General features: G+C 37.6%; 3 protein-coding genes across 3 annotated transcripts; all 3 read left to right on the top strand.

Moving 5' to 3' along the window:
* Positions 1 to 3,695: 3,695 nt before the first annotated feature.
* LOC125223644 lies at positions 3,696 to 5,883 on the top strand. The gene is made up of 2 exons (XM_048126885.1): positions 3,696 to 4,503; positions 4,590 to 5,883. Exons 1-2 carry the CDS (start codon positions 3,764 to 3,766, stop codon positions 5,851 to 5,853), a joined length of 2,004 nt encoding a protein of 667 aa, XP_047982842.1. The 5' UTR covers positions 3,696 to 3,763; the 3' UTR covers positions 5,854 to 5,883.
* A 1,883-nt stretch (positions 5,884 to 7,766) lies between these two features.
* LOC125185112 lies at positions 7,767 to 10,026 on the top strand. The gene is made up of 3 exons (XM_048081596.1): positions 7,767 to 8,573; positions 8,664 to 8,885; positions 8,967 to 10,026. The coding sequence occupies exons 1-3, from the start codon at positions 7,837 to 7,839 to the stop codon at positions 10,018 to 10,020; spliced, it is 2,013 nt and encodes a 670-aa protein (XP_047937553.1). The 5' UTR covers positions 7,767 to 7,836; the 3' UTR covers positions 10,021 to 10,026.
* A 7,633-nt stretch (positions 10,027 to 17,659) lies between these two features.
* LOC125223065 (protein RETICULATA-RELATED 1, chloroplastic-like) lies at positions 17,660 to 21,462 on the top strand. The gene is made up of 8 exons (XM_048126026.1): positions 17,660 to 18,182; positions 19,019 to 19,183; positions 19,296 to 19,388; positions 19,455 to 19,570; positions 20,002 to 20,100; positions 20,175 to 20,480; positions 20,586 to 20,750; positions 20,871 to 21,462. The coding sequence occupies exons 1-8, from the start codon at positions 17,823 to 17,825 to the stop codon at positions 21,151 to 21,153; spliced, it is 1,587 nt and encodes a 528-aa protein (XP_047981983.1). The 5' UTR covers positions 17,660 to 17,822; the 3' UTR covers positions 21,154 to 21,462.
* The last annotated feature ends 654 nt before the right edge of the window (positions 21,463 to 22,116 follow it).

Below are 22,116 nucleotides of genomic sequence, written 5' to 3'. Positions count from 1 at the left end.
TCATGTGTGCTTCTCTACCCAACACCATAAAACACGCAGCTCACCCACGACATAATTCTCTCAAGCTAGTCAGAAAGGATGAAATCGGGTGGTATCAAAGTTATTGTGTTAACTGTTATTATTTTGTAACTTATGGAGAGAGATATTACAGATGCAATAGCTGCAGATTCCGTGTGTGTAGTAATTGTGTGATTCTACCAGCAGCAAATAAGCATAGAATGGATAAGCACTTGTTGCCGTTGACATATGATGCTTATGTTAACCGTCCTGGTGACTTCCACTGCAGCAGCTGCGAAAGCCACATGAACCGCAGGGAATGGATGTATTATTGTCGAGACTGCGATCAATCCTTTCGTCCCTACTGCTTTCCTGCTACTTCGGCCGAGTTCAGAAACATCAAATATGGGACAGAGCAATATGTCATTTCTCGTATTCATGACCACCCTCTTAGATTTCAAATCATATCCAAGAAAAAGAAATGTGATTTATGTCATCATACTGTGTATGATAAGCCTGGATTCCAATGTGTAGCATGCTTCTTTGTAGTGTGTAAATCTTGTGGTATAGAATACATGGATCATGCCTAGATGGCATTTGATTCACATCAAGTCAAATTTCTGTTTTTAATTGGGGGAGTGCAGATGATGATTCTTGTATTTATGTTATGGGTTAAATGTGTGTTCTTCATGTATCTTATGTATTTGAGTAATATTGTATACAAAAGTTTTACTTGGTTGTGTCAATATATATTTATTTTTAGAGGAGAGGAGATGGAGACAAATGGAAAATAAATTAGCTTCAGAAACCATAGGTGGAATGATTAAGTCGCTTAAACAAATTATATTCCCTCCGTCTCAAGATAAGTGAGCACAAATTTTTCGGCACAGGATTTAAGGAAGTGGGGTTTTGTTAGTAAAGTGGAAAGTGAATAAAGTAACAGAGTTAATAAAGCAGAGAGAAAAAGTAAGAGAGAAAATACAAAAAAAAAAAGAAATGAGTCACTTATCTTGGGTCGTCCCAAAAAGGAATATGAGTCACTTAACTTGGGACGGAGGGAGTAAATAAGTTGAATAATATAAGAATGATCCCAAATCTTTCATATCATATAGTATAAGTGAAATCAAAAGAAAGAAAAGTAATATATGGGGGGCGTCATCATTGATCAAACAAACAATGTTGTGTATGGATGCGTTAAAATGACAACACCTCTTAAAGTAAAACCATACCACAATTCCTAGCCAATCATTTGTACACATGGACGAACAATCAGCTGCCATGTGACAATCATAAAAAATGCTCAAGGGTAAAATTATCGACCAGCAATATCCACCATGCTATACATCAATTTTTTCTCGGCCAGCAATATCCATTCATAAAGAAAATGACACCATTTGGTAGATATATTAAACATATATTACGCATATGCGAATATAATTTTAACTATTGATAACAAATTTAAACTTTATAGTTTCTCTAGCTGATTTTCAAAGACACGAGATATACCAAAATTACACAAAACTTCATGATTTTTTGCAATTTGCCCTTGACATTATCAACACTTTACCAACTTACAGTTTTTCTTGATTGAATTTAATTGATTAAAAATTTTCTATGTCAATCAAATTTAGTTGACATTTTTATGATACTGGGTTAACATCACGAAAATTGCCATATTAAGAAATGATTAAAAGACCTTTTTTGAGTTAATTAATATAAAATGAATTCCCATGTACCATTAGATTACTTAGATCTAATGACTGAAAATTGATACTCCCTCTGTCCCACAGATTTCCACAGTTTCTTTTAATCTATCTCATTCAAAAATTTTACTTTCTGTATTCGCAAAATAAATCATTTTCTCATCTCCTAATTAAAATATTCAACTATATTTTTCTTTGACTTATTCCACCTAACAACTTAGTCTAAAATTCAATGCCACTCAAGAATATGGATATTTTAAATAGAACGGAGAAAACAGTAGTTAGCAATTAGCAAATAATTAACAATTTGTTACCTCCCATAGTCTATATATATCGTTCATCACTTTACAACCAGGTAAAAAAGTGACGAATAACACCAAATAGTACATACTTTTGGCTTTAAATCATTTTTATATCAAACAAAAATAAGGGCCATAAGTTGTAGCCCAATATATTAGGAGTATCTGTCACATATTCACATCTAAATATATGAACGGAAATTCTAATTAGTTAATTATATTGATAATTCGTTACCAACATTTAATTAATTTGATTTAATTTACACCTTTTTTAGTGTATTAATTCTTTCTCATTTTCTTTTGAATTGAAAGAATCTTGAAGACCAACCTTAATGTCACATGTCGGTTTTGATCAAAGTAATATCAGTATATATAAAGGTCAAACTAGTGTTTCGATAAAAAAATATTTGGTACTTTTATAATACTAATAGTTCATAATATCTAAAGTACAATTTACCTTTTATTTATTCTTTGCTCCAACTCCAAGTTTGCTAGATTCTGTGACTGTGAGTACTATTTACATAATTTATTTTTTTCCCTTCTAATTTCGTGATGGATTTACATTATTTTCATTTCCTTCTCTTTTCTTTTCTTTTCTTTATTTTGTTTTACTTTTCTTTATTTCCCTTTACTTTTCTTTTCTTGATGAAATATGAGAAAAGTAAACGTGGTGTGTGTAATACTACTAGTTTTAAGATTGCGATAACAAAACAATATCTCATTATATTTTTTTTATTTCTTTTTCATTTTTCTAGGATCAATAAATGAACGTGCATGTGACTTAATTTGACGGAATTGATACTACTACTCCCTCCGTCCCATATTTATAGTTACATTTAGTTATGACACGGATTTTAAGGAATTGATAGAGTGTGTAATTAATGAAGTGAGAAGTGGAGTATGTAATAAATGAAGTGAGATGGTGAAGTAAGATGGTGGAGTGTGTAATAAATAAAGTGAGATAATGGAGTGTGTAATAAATGAAGTGAGTTGGTTGAAGGTGAGCCCCTTTTGACTTTTAAATTTTTTTTATTTTTGTTTTGGTTTATTTTAATGTAAATAATGGTATTTGAGTGTAATTTTATTGAATAATGGGTTAAAATTTTATGTCCAAATATGGAAAATTCTAAATGTAACTCTAAATGTGGGACGGACTTTTATGGCAAAATGTGACTATAAAACTGGGACGGAGGGAGTATTATTTAGTCCCTCCGTCTCACAGTAGTGGAGTTATTTTGTTATTTTGATATGTTCTATAGACCATAACAGTAATGAAGTCATTTCTCTTTTTAGTAAAAGTCAACACATTTTTTCTCACTTATTTACTCTTCTTGCTTTATTCTCTCTTCATCTCTCTACATTTTTTCTTTTCTACTTTATTTTTCCTTTACTTAACCCACTTAACACAATTTTTTTTAATTTTCGTACCAAAAATAAATGCCTCCGCTACTATGGAACGGAGGGATTACTAAGTACTACATACATTTTATATATTCTTTGTTCGTGCTCCAATTTTTTACTTTTTACCTTTGTTTGTGAAGACATAAAAAAAAGAATACGTGTTACCTTTTGTTTATTCTTAGCTTGCGTTGCCGCGTGATTCTTTGTATTAATAGTTACTCAAACTTTTGCATCATTTTAATACACATTAAATGCTCTATATATAGGAATAAATGTTATCTTTTCCAATGTGAGTACTGAGTAGTGATAAGAAGAGGGAAAAAGGAAAAAAATAATTGTTAAGAGAAAAAAGAAAGAAAAGAAATGGAGGGTGAGAGTTTTACTCATATGATTCATGAACACCCGCTGAGTCTGATCCCCGACTCGGCCCGGAAAAGGGGTTACGATTCATGGTGTTGTGGCTGTGGGAGATACATTTTACCCGGAGATGCAACTTATGGATGCGGCCGGAGGTGTGGATACAGGAGGTTGCTCCACAAAGAATGCATGGAAATGCCGAGAGAGATTATGCATCCTATCCATCCTTCACACTCGCTCGCATTGTATGAATCTCATAATGGATACAAAGAATGTGCAATTTGTAAAAGGGTGGTGATATGGTGGTTAAGCTACATATGTAGCCAAGGGGGTTGTGATGGATTTGTGATCCATTTAGGATGTGCGGTGGGCCTTAACGAAAAGGATTCAGCGCAGCCGGTAATGAACCACCCAAGCCATCCTCAACATGAGCTACGATTTTCAAAGAAAACAAGGTGGTGCCCATTCCCCTGCGATGCCTGTGGTGCCATTGAGAAAGGGGACTCCTACACCTGCAACATATGCGACTACTGGATACACGAGAGCTGCGCACTCCTTCCACTGTCAGCGGACTTCCCTCATCATCACCCCACCCACTATCTGTCCCTCGCCTTTGGTGTTCCATCTGTGTACATCGAATATCAATTTGAGTGTGCTATATGCAACAAAACCTTGCCATTGAGACGTTGGGTCTATCATTGCAACCTCTGCAGTTATGTCGTCCATACCAACTGCGCCAACTCCACGTAACACTTCTCACTATTTACTCATGTCAATATATGCACGTTTACATTTTGGGTTTTATTAACACTTTTCATTGATTTTCTTTCAGGTTTGATGATGAAAATGCAAATGCAATTGATGATGAGAAAGAGGGTACCAAATTTCCAATGGCAGTAGATGACATGTATGAGGAGATGATCGTACCTTTCGTTAAGCGAGAAAGTGGACAAATTCTTGTCCCTCATGATCATGACAATCACAACATCGGTGGCAAGTATAACTTCTCCAATCACCCTCATCTACTAACTTTTATTACATTTTCGTCATCATCATCACCTCGTCATCTTTACAAAAAAGATGACGATGAAGAAGAAGATGATGAAGATGATTGTGACAGTATTCCAATATTAGAATTAACATGTGATGGGTGCACACTGCCTATACGTGAAAAGAAGCATACAGGTGATGGGTATGAGAGTGGTTACATGAGTTGTGATGAATGCAAATACTTTCTCCACTTGTCCTGCTTCAACTTACCACGTGAGATCCCCAATCATCCACGTCATCCTAACAACCACAAACTAATGCTTCGAAATGTTGGCAAGCTCACAGATTGGATATTATGTAGAGTTTGTTATGCTTTTACAAATGGGCTCTATTACGCTTGTACTAGCGCTAACTGCTCCTTCAACATAGATATCAAGTGTGCTTCTATGCCCAACACCATAAAACATACAGCTCACCCACGGCATAATCATCTCATGCTAGAGCTAGTCACAGAAGATAATATCTGGCCTGATTTTTGCGCTGGCTGTTTTGATCTAATAACTACAGGATGGCATGCGGGAAAATACAAATGCAGTAGCTGTAGGTTCAGTGTGTGTGGCAAGTGTGTGATGTTACCAGCAAGAAATAAGCATAGAGCGGAGAAGCACTTGTTGTCGTTGACATATGATGCCTATGTTAACCGTCCCGGTGAGTTCTACTGCAGCAGTTGCGAAAAACACATGAATCCTAGGATCTGGATGTATCATTGCCGAGACTGTGATCAATCCTTTCATCCCAAATGCTTTCCTGCTACGTCGGGTGATTACAGAAACATCAACTTTGGAACAGAGCATTATGTGATCTCCAGTATTCATGACCCTCACCACCGTCTTAGATTTCAAATCACAACTAAGAAGAAGAGATGTGATCTATGCCATAATGATAGCTATGGTGTCTCTGAATTTTTTTATTGGTTCTCATATTATTATGAGTATTATTATGAGCAAAGATTGTATGATGGGGTTGGGTTTCAATGTGAGTCATGCTTCTTTGTCGCATGTAAACCATGTGGTGTGAAACACATTGAGGATGCCCATGCCATCTGATTCAAATTGAATCAAACTTCTCTTTTTTAATTGTGTGTGCCATTTAGATTGTTGTATTTGTGTTATGGGCTAAATGTTTGTTTTTATGCACCTTATTCTAATGTACTCCTGGTTATTATTGTATACAAAAGTTTTATAATTCTTGTGTGTTATTTTTATTCTTGCATTTATTCATACAAATGGGCTCTATTACACTTGTACCAAAATAAACTGTCGGTTCAACATAGATACAAGTGTGCTTCTCTGCCCAACACCGTAAAACACGCAGCTCACCCACAACATAATTATCTCAAGCTAGTCACACTCGGTCATGTTGCCGCATGTGCAAAGGGAAGAAAACTTTGCTACTAATTACTTATCATATTATGTTTATATGGGGTCCAAAACAGTGTTCATATGCTAGTGAATCCACCCGCAGAGTTTAGTATTTGGCTTGTATATAATAGACATTTAGTTCTTTTCTCGTGCTATGCCCGCATTTTCTACCAAACAAATTAATCTAATAGTAGTTCTTTATATCGATATCGAAAGGATTATCTATCACATATTCTGATATTCACATCTAATTTTGTGAAAGGAAATTCTAATTAGTTAATTATATTAATAATTCATTACCAACATTTAATTTAATTTGATTTGATTTACACAATTTATAGTAGTATATTAATTCTGTCTCATGTTGTTTTCTTTTGAATTGAAAGAATCTTGAAGACCAACCTTAATGTCACACGTCAGTTTTAATTGATCAAAGTAATATCAATATATATAAAGGTCAAACTAGTGTTTTGATAATACTACATGAAGATTAGAATCTAATATTTCATAATACAGTTTACCTTTTATCTATTCTTGCTCCCACTCCAAGTTTGCTTGATTCTTTGACTGTGAGTACTATTTACATAATTTTTCTTTTTTTCCCTTCTAATTTCGTGATGGATTTACTTTATTTTCATTTCCTTCTCTTTCCTTTTCTTTATTTCTTTTACTTTTGTTTATTTCCCTTTACTTTTCTTTCTTATCTTGATGAAATTTGAGAAAAGTAAACGTGGTGTGTGTAATACTCCATCCGTCCATGAAAAATAGATAAGTTTTGTCATTTTGGTCCGTCCATAAAAAATAGACTAAGTTCAAAAAGAAAAGTTTTCAACCATTACTAATCATATACATCATTCTAAATGTGTACCCCACAATCCACTAACACTCATTTCACTATATTTTTCCTCCCTCTTTTTCTTACTTTTCCTATCTCTCTCTTACTTTACCAATTATACATTAAAACCCGTGTCATTCACAATTTTGTCTGTTTTTCGTGGACAGAGGGAGTACTATTTTTAAGGTTGCAATAACAAAACAATATCTCATTATAATTTTTATTTGTTTTTCACTTTTCTAGGATCAATAAATGAATGCGTGACTTAATTCGACGGAATTGATATCACCACTCCCGTCCATGAAAAATAGACCACATTACCCATTTTTGGTTGTCCACGAAAAATAGACCAAGTTTGAAAAAGGACCTCACATTTTCTATCTAACATAATTAAACACTAATAATAATATGAACCTCACATTTCACTAACACTACTCTTTTTTTTTCCTTCTCTTTTATTTTACCAATTCCACATTAAAACACATGTCATTCACAATGTGGTCTATTTTGCGTGGACGGAGGGAGTATTATTTACTAAGTAATACTTACAGTACATTTTATATATTCTTTGTTCGTGCTCCAAATTTAATTTTTACTTTTACTTTTCTTTGTTTGTGAAGACATAAAAAAAAGAATACGTGTTACCTTTTGCATATTCTTAACTTGCGTTGCCGCATGATTCTTTGTATTAATAGTTACTCAAAGTTTTGCATCATTTTAATACACATTAAATGGTCTACATATAGGAATTAATGTTATCTTTTCCAATTTGAGTAGTGATAAGGAGAGGGAAAAAGAAAAAAAAGAGTTGTTCAGAGAAAAAAAAGAAAGAAATGGAGGGTGAGAGTTTTACTCATGTGATTCATGAACATCCGCTGAGTCTGATCCCCGACTCGGCCCGGAAAAGCGATTACGATTCATGGTGTTATGGTTGTCAGAGATACATTTTACCTGGAGATGCAACTTACGGATGCAGCCTCAGGTGTGGATTCCGTTGGTGGTTACACAAAGAATGCATGGAAATGCCTCAAGAGATTATGCATCCTATCCATCCCTCACACTCACTTGCATTGCGTGCTTCTTACGGATTCAAAGAATGTGCAATTTGTAGAAAGGGTGGGTATACGGGGTTAAGCTACAAATGTAGACAAGGGAGTTGTGATGGATTCGAGATCCATTTGCGATGTGCGGGTGGCGTTAACGATAAGGATTCAGCGCAGCCGGTAATGATGCATCTAAGCCACCCTCAGCATGAGCTACGATTTTCCAAGAAAACAAGGTGGTGTCCATTTCCCTGCGATGCATGTGGTGCCACTGAGAAAGGGGACTCCTACACCTGCACAATTTGCGACTACTCCATACACGAGAGCTGCGCACTCCTCCCTGCGTCTAAGGAGTTCCCTCGTCATCACCCTGCCCACTCTCTGTCCCTCGCCTTTGATGTTCCATCTGTGTACATCGAATATGAATTTGAGTGTGCTGTATGCAACAAAACCTTGCCATGCAGACGTTGGGTCTATCATTGCAACCTCTGCAGTTATGTCGTCCATATCAACTGCGCCAACTCCATGTAACACTTCTCACTATATATTTACTCATGTCAATACATGCATGTTTACATTTTGGGCTTTATTAACACTTTTCATTGATTATCTTCCAGGTTTGATGATGAAAATGCAAATGCAATTGATGATAAGAAAGAGGTAACAACCATTTTTCCAATAACAGTAGAGGACATGTATGAGGAGCTGATCGTACCTTTCGTTAAGCGAGAAAGTGGACAAATTCTTGTCCCTCATGCTCATGACAATCACAACATCAGTGGCAAGTATAACTTCTCGTGTCACCCGCATGTACTAACTTTTATTACATTTTCGTCGTCGTCATCATCATCATCATCATCTCATCATCACTACAAAAAAGATGACGAAGAAGAAGATGATGATGAAGATGATTTTGATAGTATTCCAAGATCGGAATTAATATGTGATGGGTGCACACTGGCTATACATGAAAAGAAGCAAACAAGTGACGATGGGTATGAGAGTGGTTACATGAGTTGTGATGAATGCAAATACTTTCTCCACTTGTCCTGCTTCAACTTACCACCTGAGATTCCCAATCATCCACTTCATCCTAAAAACAATCACAAACTAATGCTTCGAAATGTTGGCAAGCTCACAGATTGCATATTCTGTAACATTTGTCTTGCTTTATCAAATGGGCTCTATTACGCTTGTACAAGCGCTAGCTGCTCCTTCAAGATAGATATCAAGTGTGCTTCTATGCCCAACACCATAAAACATGCAGCTCACCCACGGCATAATCATCTCAAGCTAGAGGTACTCACAGAAGATAATATCTGGCCTGATTTTTGCGCTGGCTGTTTTAAGATAATACATCCACGATTGAATGCGGGAAAATACAGATGCAGTAGCTGTAGGTTCAGTGTGTGTGACAGGTGTGTGATGTTACCAGCAAGAAATAAGCATAGATCGGAGAAGCACTTGTTGTCGTTGACATATGATGCCTATGTTAACCGTCCTGGTGACTTCTACTGCAGCAGTTGCGAAGATCAAATGAATCCTAGGATCTGGATGTATCATTGCCGAGACTGCGATCAATCCTTTCATCCCAAATGCTTTTCTGCTACGTCGGGTTATTACAGAAACATCAACTTTGGAACAGAGCGGTATGTGATCTCCAATTTTCATGATCCTCACCACCGTCTTAGATTTCAAATCATAACTAAGAAGAAGAGATGTGATCTATGCCATGTTGATAGCTATGTGGTCTCTGATTGGCGCACATATTATCATAATCCTGGATTGTATGATGGGGCTGGATTTCAATGTGAGTCATGCTTCTTTGTCGCATGTAAACCTTGTGGTGTGAAACACATTGAAGATGCTGATATGGGCACGAGGACTACACCACCTGAGGAGACGGTTATGGTGCACTATGAGGAACAGCTAGAGTCGGAAGAGACCGAGGAGGAGGCAACCGCAGATGAGTAGGAAGAGGTGATAGCAATACAAGAGCGCCCAAACCTATGTTTATTGTTTATTTCATGTATAATGTTTATTTTATGTTTAATGTTTATTTTATTTTATTGTTTAAGATATTATCGTTATTTTTGTGAAACTATTTTAATATTTATCTTTTAGAGTCGAGCGTAATTATAAGCTCCGTTTCGGGTTTTCTTGTTGGTTCTTTCCCGGAATTGATCGAGTCGAACCAAACTTAGGGTCCTTAGTCATATATAAAGGGATTCCGTACTGCTGTACATTGAGAATGATTATCAATATACCGGAATTTACCCTAATTTTTATCGCTTATTTTCTTTCCTCGCAAGTTACCTTCTTCCTCACGGAAAAACCCTAGTAGACGGTGGTTGCTCGATGGAGAAATCCTCCGCGAACGAACCTCCCCTTGGTCCCCTTATCGACGATCAGTCAGATACGATATCTCATCGTATTAGATGCCCATGCCATCCGATTCAAATTGAATCAAACTACTCTTTTTTAATTGTTTGTGTGCCATTTTAGATTGTTGTATTTATGTTATTGGCTAAATGTTTGTTTTTATGCATGTTGAATATATTTGTGGTGGAATTTCATTTGGGTTGTATATTTGTGTAGCCCATGTGATATTAGTTTGGGCTGAGTCCAATCTACTTACCTCTACGTCCAGATGATGCCATGTGTACACCCACTCGGATCAAGGCTCTGAGCCGTTGGATTGTGATGCGTGTTAGTTATGTGAGAGGAGACTCTTCGAGTCTCATTCATTCGATTCTTTCTCCTTTCAACTCTCTCTCTCTCTAGTCTGAGAAACTCGCTCTTCTCTCTGTTTACTCTTCTTCTCCGATGGCTTTTCCGGTGGTTTCCTTGGGGTTATTCGCGGTGGTTCTGTGCGATTGACAGAGGTATTGACCGGTGGAGGCAACTACTTCGGTTGCCGGCTGTGTTGTGAGACCTAGGGTTTTGGTTTGTGAGAGACTTCGTGTGAGGTTGTGTTCTTGAGTTCTAGGTCCGATGTGAAGGAGTTCTTGGTGTTGATCTCTGCGGTGTGAGGTGAATCACTTGTGGATTCAACGGTTGCTCCCTTGGATTTAGGGTTCTGGAGAATAGACTTGTACTATTGGCGGGTGGCTGAGCCACTACCTTGATCTGCTCTGTATTTTTTCTTTATCTGTGGTTCACTTGATTAACTGGTTTAGATCCGAGAGGGTCTAGTTTTGTCTTACTGACAAGTTTATTAAGTATGCAGGTGGTGGAGATTCAAGATTTAGCTAGAGTTCGATATTGATTGTAATAGCTAGACTTTGCATTCTTACTTTCGAACTTTGTAAATCTTGATACTATCAGTCTCGTGGTTAGAGTTTGAATGAGCTCTCCTAATGAAGAACAAAGAGGTCTTGGTAATTAGTGAATCCGTCCCTAGTCTGATCCCTACAGTGGTATCAGAGCCACGGGGGGACTAGGACGGCACGCCAAGTCGCTTAAGGAGGTGGGCAAGTGGAATCTTCCTTCGAGTGAGGGTTTGCTCTGGTAAATTGGCTTAATCTCCTGTTCTTTTGTTTTCTTTTCTGTTTAGTGCCATCTATAGGCTTGGGATCTTGTTTCTAGTAGACAGCCTCCGGCAAAGGCTTAGGACTTCTTCTGTGCTTTCTCTATGTTTTGCTTCCGTTGGTGCTTGTCCTCTGTGATCTTGTGATCTCATTTTACTTGACCACCAAGCATTCTACACTGCCCAAGTGACGCCCTGCGCCCTCCAAAAGTGAGTGATTGCGAGCTGGGATAGCCTTGGCCAGTCTTGCTCGTGACAGTCAAGGATTTGAGATCTTTAACTGTTCTGAGAAACTTGTGTTGATGTTTCTTGTGCTGTTGTGTATGTCTCTGTGTTCTCAGGTTTGTAAGGCCTTGTGTTTCTGTCTTGCTTCCTGGGTTCTTGCTAAAATTCTTGCTAAGATGGCTCAACTTGTTGGTTTGGTTCCTTATAATGGTAAAAATGATTTTGCTATTTGGAAACAGAAAATGAAATGTGTTTTAATTCAACAAAAAGTTTTCAAAGTTGTTGATGGTACTTTGCCTGAGGATACTACTCATGATAAGATTGATGAAATGAATGATCTGGCTAGGGTTACTATTGTGTTAAATCTGTCTGATTTTGTGATTAGGAAAGTTGATCATGAGGAATCTGCTGCTGAAATGTGGAAATTGCTTGATACTCTGTATACTGAAACCTCTATGTCTTCTAGGATGTACTTGCTTGAAAAGCAGTTCAAGTTTATGCTTGACCTTGCTAAGGATATTGATGACAATGTGGATAGGTTTCAGATTCAGGACATTAAGAGATCAGGTGATAAAACCATAGATGAATACACTAGTATAACCCTTATGAATGTCATACCTGATTCCTATAGTGATGTTAAGGCTGCCATAAAGTGGTAGGGATTCTGCTCCTCTAGACCTCACTATTAGCTCCCTGAAATCTAAGGAACTTGAACTTAAGGAGAGAGCTGCTGATAAGAATGCCTATAATAAGGTTTTGAATGTCAGAGGAAGATCTAAATCTAGAGGGGGCAATGAGCCCAGTAGTGGTTCTAGTAATACCTCAAACTCAAGGAAAAAGTTTAGGTCTAGGAATAGAAGTAAGGATCCTAAAACCTATAGGAAGTGTTTCAACTGTGGAGATATTGGGCACTACAAGAGAGATTGTACTAAGCCTAAGAAGAATAAGTTCCCCAACAACAACTCCCAGGTTGAAACTCTTGTCAATGTTGCTACTTATGACAATGTTAATGATTTTGTGTTTATGGTGCATGATCTGCAATTTGTTAATGCTGCTCCTGCTTGCCCCTTTACATCTAATAACTGGCTATGTGATTCTAGATGTACTTATCACGTGAGTCCTTTTAAGGAAGTGTTTTCTGAGCTGAAACCTATAACAAAAACTTTTGTGTCAATGGCTGATGACAAGAAGTGTGAAATTCTTGGTATTGGCACTGTGTGTTTGAAGTTTGAAAATGGTTATATGCTCAACTTGAAGGATGTGAGATATGTTCCTGATCTGTGCTATAATTTGATGTCTTGTACTGCTCTTGAAAATGAGGGTATGGGGGGGAAGTGGGGGAAGGCTGTATGAAAATTTGCAAATGATCTATGTGCCTGTTTAAGGCTAAAAAGAAATGTGGTTTATATGTCCGTACTGTTGTGCCTCTTACATGTGAAAAAGCCTTTGCCAATGTTGTTAAATCTGATAGAACCATGTTGTGGCATAATAGGCTAGGTCACATGAGTGCTAAAGGCCTGAGTATTCTAAAAAAGCATGTCATCCTGTCTGATAATGATGTTCACAGTGAGTTGCCTTTCTGTGATTCTTGTGTGCTGGGTAAACAGCATAGGGTCTCCTTCCCTTCTACCCCTGCACCTGAAAATGTGAGTACATGTATCCTTGAATATTTGCATATGGATGTTTGGGGGCCTGCTTCTGTGTCTTCTTACTCTGGATGTGTTTACTTCTTGTCTGTGATTGATGATTTTTTCAGAAAAGTGTGGTGTTTTTTGATGAGACATAAGTCTGAGGTGTTTGAAAAACTGAAAACTTGGAAAATTTTGATTGAAACTCAGACTGGCAAGAATCAAGGCTATTAGAACTGATAATGGCCTGGAGTTTTATAACAATCAGATGAATGACTTGTGTGATGGTTTTGGAATAAAAAGACATAAAACTGTGCCTTATATCCCACAAAAAAAATGGGGTTGCTGAGAGAATGAACAGAACTTTACTTGAAAAAGTGAGATGCATGCTTTCTAAGTCTGGATTGTCAAAAAAGTTTTGGGGTGAGGCTTTATTAACTGCTACTTATTTGGTAAATAGGTCTCCTTCTGTGCCTCTGGTTGGTCAGTGTCCTGAATATGTATTCTATGGAAAGCCTCTTAACTTTTCTCACCTAAGGGTTTTTGGTTGTACTGTGTGCATACTAAGTCTGATAAACTTGAGCCTAGATCTAGGAAATGTGTTTTTCTAGGTTATCCTGAGGGTGTCAAAGGGTATAGGGTCTGACTTAGGGATGAACCTGGGTTCAAGGTCATAATAAGTAGGGATGTTGTCTTCAATGAAGATGAATTCTCCTGCTTAGGTTGACAAGTAGCCCAGATCCTATAGATGTGGACAATGAACCCCTCAATGGGGTGGAGTCCACAGATACACTCACTGGAGTGGAGCATCCCAGTGATGCTCCAAGTGAGGTGGAGCAGCCATTTTGGAACACATATTCAGTCTATACACCTAATGAGACTCCTGATGAAGGAAATCCAAATATTGTTCATGATGTGTCTGGCCAAAATGTGAATGACAATGAGCATGATAGTCATGTTAGGAATCCCTCCCCTATTCCTGCCCAGAATGTGATACATAGCCCTAGTGGAATTCAAAATGTTGTTGATAATACTAATTTGCAGGATTATGTGTTTTCTGATTCTCAATCTGCTATTCAGTTATGTAAAAACCCTGTGTTCCATGATAGGACAAAGCATATAGATGTAAGGTTTCATTACATTAGGGATATTGTAGAAAAAGGTGAAGTGTTTCTTCAAAAAGTGCATACAGATAAAAACTCAGCTGACATGGGAACTAAGCCCTTACCATTAGAAAAACTTCTTTTCTGCATTAAATATTTGCACTTTGATCTAGGATAGGTTGCATGTCCCGGGGGAAAGACCTCAGCCTTCTTATTAGTTGTGGTAAGGGTGATAAGTGGCTTGAGGCACGAAGTTCTTTTAGACTAATGGGTGTCAGCCCCTTTGGTGTCCAAGAAGACAAGGTGGTGCCCATTCCCTTGCGATGCCTGTGGTGCCACTGAGAAAGGGGACTCCTACACCTGCAACATATGCGACTACTGGATACACGAGAGTTGTGCACTCCTCCCCGAGTCTAAGGACTTCCCTCATCATCACCACTCTCTCTCCCTCGCCTTTTATCCTCCCCTTGAGTACATCCGCTATGAATTTGATTGTGCTATATGCAACACAACTTTGTCATTGCGACGTTGGGTCTATCATTGCCACCTATGCAGATATGTCGTCCATCTCAACTGCACCACCTCCACGTAATACTCCTTTTTACTAGTACTATTTATTCATGTCAAACACATGTATGTTTACATTTTGGGTTTATGATTTAATTAATTGTTTTGGTTGATTTTCTTTCAGATTCACTAAGGATGAAAATGAAATTGCAACTGATGATGAGAAAGAGGTTACCAAATTTCCAATGGCAGTAGATGACATGTATGAGAAGATGATCGTATCTTTCGTTAAGCGAGAAAGTGGACGAATTCTTGTCCCTCGTGATCATGACAATCACAACATTGGTGGCAAGTATAACTTCTCCAATCACCCTCATTTACTAACTTTTATTACATTTTCGTCGTCTTAATCATCATCTTCTCATAATCACTGGAAAAAATATGATGAAGAAGGAGATGATGAAGATTATTGTGATAGTATTCCAAGATCGGAATTAATATGTGACGGGTGCATATTGGCTATACATGAAAAGGAAACAAACAGATGATGATGGTGAGTATGAGAATGGTTATATGAGTTGTGATGAATGTAAATACTCTCTTCACTTGTCTTGCTTCAAGTTACCACTAAACATCCCCTCACTTCCTATTCATCCTCTCAAAGATCACAACTTAATGCTTGGAAATGTTGACAAGCTAACAAGTTGGATACTATGTCGTGTTTGCGATGCTTATAAGAATGGGCTCTATTACACTTGTACTAGCGAAGAATGCGAATTCAATATAGACATCAAGTGTGCTTCTTTGCCCAACACCATAAAGCACGCAGCTCACCCACGACATAATTATCTCAAGCTAGTCGCAGGCGAATATATGTCTGGATTTTGTGGTAACTGTTATGGGTTTATAACTCCACAAAAGGGACAATACAAATGTAATAGCTGCAGATTCCGTGTGTGTGGTGCATGTGTGATGCTACCAACAACAAATAAGCATAGATTGGAAAAACACTTATTGTGGTTGACATATGATGCATATGTTAACCGTCCCGGTGAGTTCTATTGCAGCAACTGCGAACACTATATTCACCCCAAGAACTGGATGTATCACTGCCGGGACTGCGATCAATCCTTTCATACCAAATGCTTTCCCGCTACGTCCGGTGAGTATAGAAACGTCAAATATGGGGCAGAGCCGTATGTGATTTCCGGTATTCATGATCATCCTCTTAGATTTGAAATCATAACCAAGAAAAAGAGATGCGACCTATGTCATGAAGATAGGTATGATGAGCCTGGATTTCAATGTGTGTCATGCTTCTTTGTCGTGTGTATAACATGCGTCGTGAAAGAGATGGATGGTGCCTGGAAGGTCTTCTGATTCTTGTATATATGCTTCATGTATCTTATGTATTTTGAGTAAAAAAAGTTGTATGTTTCTTATGCATAATTTTGGTTGATTTTGGCACTTTTTTACTTGTAAATTGTTGAAAACAAAGGATTAGAGCGAGCTGAATGATGTTTATGGATATATTGAGAAAGGAGGAGAGTGGACACAAGGAAAATAAAATAGCTTCAAAAACCATTGGTGGGAAAGTAGCTTAACAATATAAATAAGTTAAGTTGGTATATAAATAAAAATCAAAAAGCCTATACAATATCGGTGAAATAAACAATGTTGTCTTTTTTTTAAAGAAAATATCATTAATTGGTCAAAATATAGGAATAATATCTTAAACTTAGGCAATTATATACTCTTTCGTTACGAGATAATTGAGAATAAATCTAAAATTTTATGGTTTTTCTAATCCACTTTTAGAAGCTACGAGACAACGAAATTTGATAAAATTTCATGATTTTTTGCAGTGTGCACTTGATATTATCACTAACAAACTGACAATTTTTCTTAACTGAATTGAATTGATTAAAAGTAAATTAATTTTTCAAAGTTTGGATTAATTTGAAAGTAAATTGATTTTTCAAACACTGTGGCTATTTCATTTTTATCAGAAACATGACCAAGGGCCCTAAGGTATAAGCCCAATCAATTTTAATTCAATTAACAAGTAAGCAGAGGTTTCACTATTGGAATTTCAATTTTCTCCTTAAGGATTTATAAATCCAATTCTAGAGAACGAATTTTATAGAGATGAATTAAGAGAAATAATTTAATATGTGCGTGAGTTGATCTAGCAGTATTTGAGGAAACAATATAGTGAAAATGTTTGAGGATAAAGATCGCGGATTAATTCGACAAAATTTAATATGTGCGTGAGTTGATCAATGAGTAGTATTCAAGGAAACAATAGGGTGAAAATGTTTGGGGACAAAGATCGCTGATGAATTCGACACATATGCAACCCACATCCGGCCTCACATTATAATTTGGCACCATGAAACCTCTCCCGCTATGTAGATGAACCGGACGCGAACCTTAGCCACCCGTGCAGCCTCGAACTAGACTGTGTTGCGGCTGCTCTTAGCATTGGATCCCGAATCCCACCTAACTCCACCGTGGAATTTGTGCAAATATTTAAAAAAATGATAAATAAAAATGAAATAGGATACGGTACCGAGTCGACTCACCTTCGAGTTACAGTGAGTCAATCAAAACCTTAACTTCACCCTCAACCCCTAATCTCTTTCTCTCTCTTCTTCTTCTCTCTCAGGGAGGAAACAGCTCAAGCGGAAAATCCAATCCTCCGCTGCAAATTGAAGCTCCAATCTTCAATTCCACTATCCAGCTTGCTTAGACCCGATTCGAATCGGAAAATCAACGCGAAACATGTCTCATTCAGTGTTCCAAACGGCGCAGATTATGCCCCTCGCGCCAACGACCAAATCCCTATCGTCCAAGCCGCTGCAGCCGATTTCAACCGTCTCCCTGCGTTTATCGCCGCCGCCGCTCGCCGGGAGGCGGCGGAGGCGTTATTTTGCGATTGTCGCTTCGTCTTCTTCGCTGGTGGACGGCGACACGAATGCGCACCTTGAGCGATGCTTTCAGGCGTCTCCGGATGCTCCGTCGTCGAGCTCCGTGGAATTTGGCCCCACTATGAAGGGCGGGCAGTACGGGGCGTTTGGAGCTGTTACCTTGGAGAAATCGAAGCTCGATATGACGAAGAAGGAAACTAAGTCTAGTCCTCAGGTAGTTTTGAATTTCTTAAGTTATGCACAGTTGATTCTAGTAAGAAATTAGTTGAGAGATTTATGGTGGATTTATGCGGTTAAGGAATGGATAGGGAAGGATATCTGTTGGAAATGATGTTTGTGTTAATTCTATTTTATCCATTTTCTCGAGTAACTGAGTAGTCCTTCACCTTTCAAGGTATCTGGTAATGTTTGATTGAGGAGCCTTTATGCTCATCTTCTGTTGATTAATCGTTGGTGACTGAATTCCATCCTCCATTGTTAATTTACGAGTTTCTGGTCCATGGACAACTCATTCTGTAAGAAATTATTTGAGAGGTTTGAGGTGGATTTATGCAGTTTTAAGGGAGTATTGAGTTCTTCTCTGAGGACTTATAATGGATAGAGGAGGTTATCTGTGGCTAATTATGTTTGCATAGTTCTATTTTATCCATTTCTCTCGATCAATCGAATAATCCTTCAGCTTACAAGGTATCTGCTATTCTGCTATTTTTTTATTGGTGAACTCGAGCCTTTAAGTTCATCTTTAGTGGCTGAATTCCGACGTCCATTGCTATAAATTAATTAATTTTTGGTCCACGGAAACCTCATTCTGTAATCTGTACCATTGGCGCAGTTGGATTCATCATTTTACGCTTCATAGCTCTAATTTATAGGGTTTCTGATCTTTAGTGATGCTGATAGTAATTTGAGCCTTCTTGGTTAGATGTTTCAGAGCTGGAACTCTCCATTGCTAAACTATTTGCATGCCCACTCTCTCTTCTTTAGATTGTCTTCTTAAACCTACTTTCATGGTTTTAAATGTAATATGGGTGATTCTCTTTGTAATGTCAGATTGACACTGGGGGTGGAGGTGGCAATCAGGGGAAGGGTCTTAGTCACGGAGGTGGTGATGGAGGCGATGATGGTGGCGATGATGATGATTACTTTGATGATTTTGATGAGGGTGATGAGGGAGACGAGGGTGGGCCATTTAGGAGAAGGATCATTCTTGGGGAGGTAATGAACAAATCTGTCTAGTGACAAACAAAAGTGGTCACAAAGACTAATCTATTTAATACTCCAGTAATTGTCTAGCACTTTCTGGCTAACACTCAAATGTTATCTGCAGTTGTTTGACAGGAAATTTGTTGATGCTGTATTAAATGAGTGGCAAAAGACGATTATGGATTTGCCTGCTGGGTTACGTCAAGCTTATGAAATGGTAATGATATGCCCATAATGTCCCCCTCGTTTTTGAGGACTATGTCTGATGTTCGCTTGTTTACAGGGTATGGTTAGTTCTGCTCAATTGGTTAAGTTTCTTGCAATCAATGCCAGGCCAACCACGGCAAGGTTCATATCACGGTCTCTTCCCCAAGGACTGTCTAGAGCATTTATTGGCAGGTTGGTTGTAGGAGTTTTTATTTTCCAAATAAATTGAACATAAAAATATATTGAAAGATATGTTCTTAAAATTGCATTCTTGATATCATCTGGAATATAAACCATGTGATTTGTTGTTGGTTTTTCATTGTACTCTGAGCTTATGAGTCTGAGTACTGTGTAGCCACACGCCTCAATTCCATCTTTTAAAACCTTGACTGCAACTTTGTAATAAAAGTTTTTGATATGCCTTTGAAACAACTATCTATATTATTAAAATTAAGGCGAACAAAAAGTCTCTGTTTGTATGAATCTCTGTTAGTAATAATCATCTTGAACATCTGTTATGTTATGTTATGGTAAATATCACTTTAAGCCTCAAAATATTTCCGCATTACCAATTATATTTGGAACCATTTTTTATTTATTTTTATCTGAACTTCCTCTGACAGGATGATTGCCGATCCAGCATTTATGCTGAGGATGCTTCTTGAGCAGGGAAGTACAATTGGTTGCTCTGTTTTGTGGGAGATCCAGAATCGAAAAGAGAGGTACATTTTAAAGTAGCAAAACACTTACACTGAGCCTCTGGACTCACTAAACACTTAAAATTTCCATGTTTCAGAATAAAGCAAGAATGGGATCTTGCCCTCATCAACGTGCTCACAGTGACAGCTTGCAATGCAATTGTTGTTTGGTCCCTTGCCCCTTGTCGTTCATATGGAACTACCTTCCAAACTGATTTGCAGAATACTCTGCAAAAGCTCCCAAACAATATTTTTGAAAGTAGCTATAGATATAGAGAGTTTGACATCCAAAAGAGACTTCTATCATTCCTTTACAGAGCTGCAGAGCTAAGTATGGTAGGATTTACGGCTGGAGCTGCACAGGGTGCTCTATCAAATTTTGTTGCCAGGAAAAAGGAGGGAAGGTAGAAATATATAATCACAACGATGATGTCCTAGTTCTTATTCTGGTAACATTCTGAGCTTCTTCTTGACACTTTACATTTTTGTTTGGCGATGGATTTTATTAGGTTATCAGTGAGCGTTCCATCTGTTAGCACCAATGCACTCGGTTATGGAGCCTTCCTTGGTCTTTATGCTAATCTGCGGTATCAACTCTTATGCGGTTTTGAGAGAGCTACAACCAGTTACTTTGATGTCATTGGAGTAGCTCTGTTCTTCAGCACTGCTTTGAGGTTTGCCTTTTTAATAATCTCACCCTATCATTTTATAAGCTGATAATGAATTTGATGCATTATTTAGTACTTTTCTGCTCATGGCTTCTTGATGTTAATGTGGGATGCAAATCCATGCAGGGTCCTGAATGTTCAAGTGGGAGAGTCGTCTAGATTGGCATGGCTGGGTGTCGAAGCGGATCCATTGGTTCACTCGGAGGATCTCCTGAAAGCTTACAACAGACCTTCAGAAGGTGCCAACCAGTCTTCTTCCAAATGGTTCATATCCAAGAATGCCATTGTCTCTGGACTCGGGCTTCTTGGGATCAGACAAGGGCAACCCGACTCTAAAGTGGAGGGCGATGCACCTGCGCCCAAGGCCAGAAGGAAGAGAATTGTCAAAAGGAAGGTGGCAACAAGTTGAACCGTGGGCTTCAATATCCGGCTACTATATCAATGAAAATGCTCAGTACGGCATGTGGTTAAAGAGCTAGTAAGGTTGAGGCGTGCCGGACAAAGCATTGAACAGTTTTGATGGTTCTCGGGAAAGGCTCTAGCGCCATTTTTATCGATTCTTTTCCTAATTTTGGCCTCTCTAGCAAATTTAGCATAATAATTGGGAATATTGCAGATTCAACTTGTGTAAGGAAGTTTGATGCTTGTTTCACTTGTACTATCTTAAAAATGTTCAAATATGATTCTAATAATTGCGAATTAGCTTCATCTTTTTGTTTCTTCGTTGTATGAGTTTTTGCTTATTTTCTGTTTGGATTTTCATTTCCCCACAATTTTCGCCAAGAGTTCTGTTTTGATTTTTCGTTTTCGTGGTTTTCGAATTTGGTCGCATAATGTGTATGCTTTGTGGAAAAGGACAGCTATTCGTCTGAAATTTTAGTCGAATATTACGAAAATCTGGAAAATAAGTAACAAAAACCAGATTTTTTTTCGTTTTATATTGAAAATTGTTAGATTGAAGGATTGGTGTTTTTCGTATGAAGTTTGATGGCTATCAATTGGTGGTCAAGCTCAATCTTTTGCCTCATCTGCTTCGCTGTGATGTCTGATTGTGATTGCTTTTGGGATTTTGTGAAGTCTGTATATTGTTGCTTTAAATTTTGGAGATTTTTATTATCTCTTGTTTTTGGTTGATTTTAAAAAAGGTTAGGATTTAAGAAAACATCATTATGTATAAAAGTATAGAACTGATTGGGGATAGTCCATTTGTTATAAGTACTCATATCCTGCAAATTTCAGCTAGTTTTTATTAAGATGATCTAAACTTAGTTATAAAGGTGGTATATTTAATTTGTAACTCAGGTATATACTTTAATGATTTAAACTAAGCCTCGAAACAACAATCATCAGCTCTACTGAACAAAAAATTTGA

This window comes from Salvia hispanica, chromosome 4 (genome assembly GCF_023119035.1).
Source record: "Salvia hispanica cultivar TCC Black 2014 chromosome 4, UniMelb_Shisp_WGS_1.0, whole genome shotgun sequence".
NCBI lineage: Eukaryota > Viridiplantae > Streptophyta > Magnoliopsida > Lamiales > Lamiaceae > Salvia > Salvia hispanica.
The sequence above is the reverse complement of the archived record's forward strand: the minus strand, read 5'-3'. Positions and strand labels throughout refer to the sequence as shown.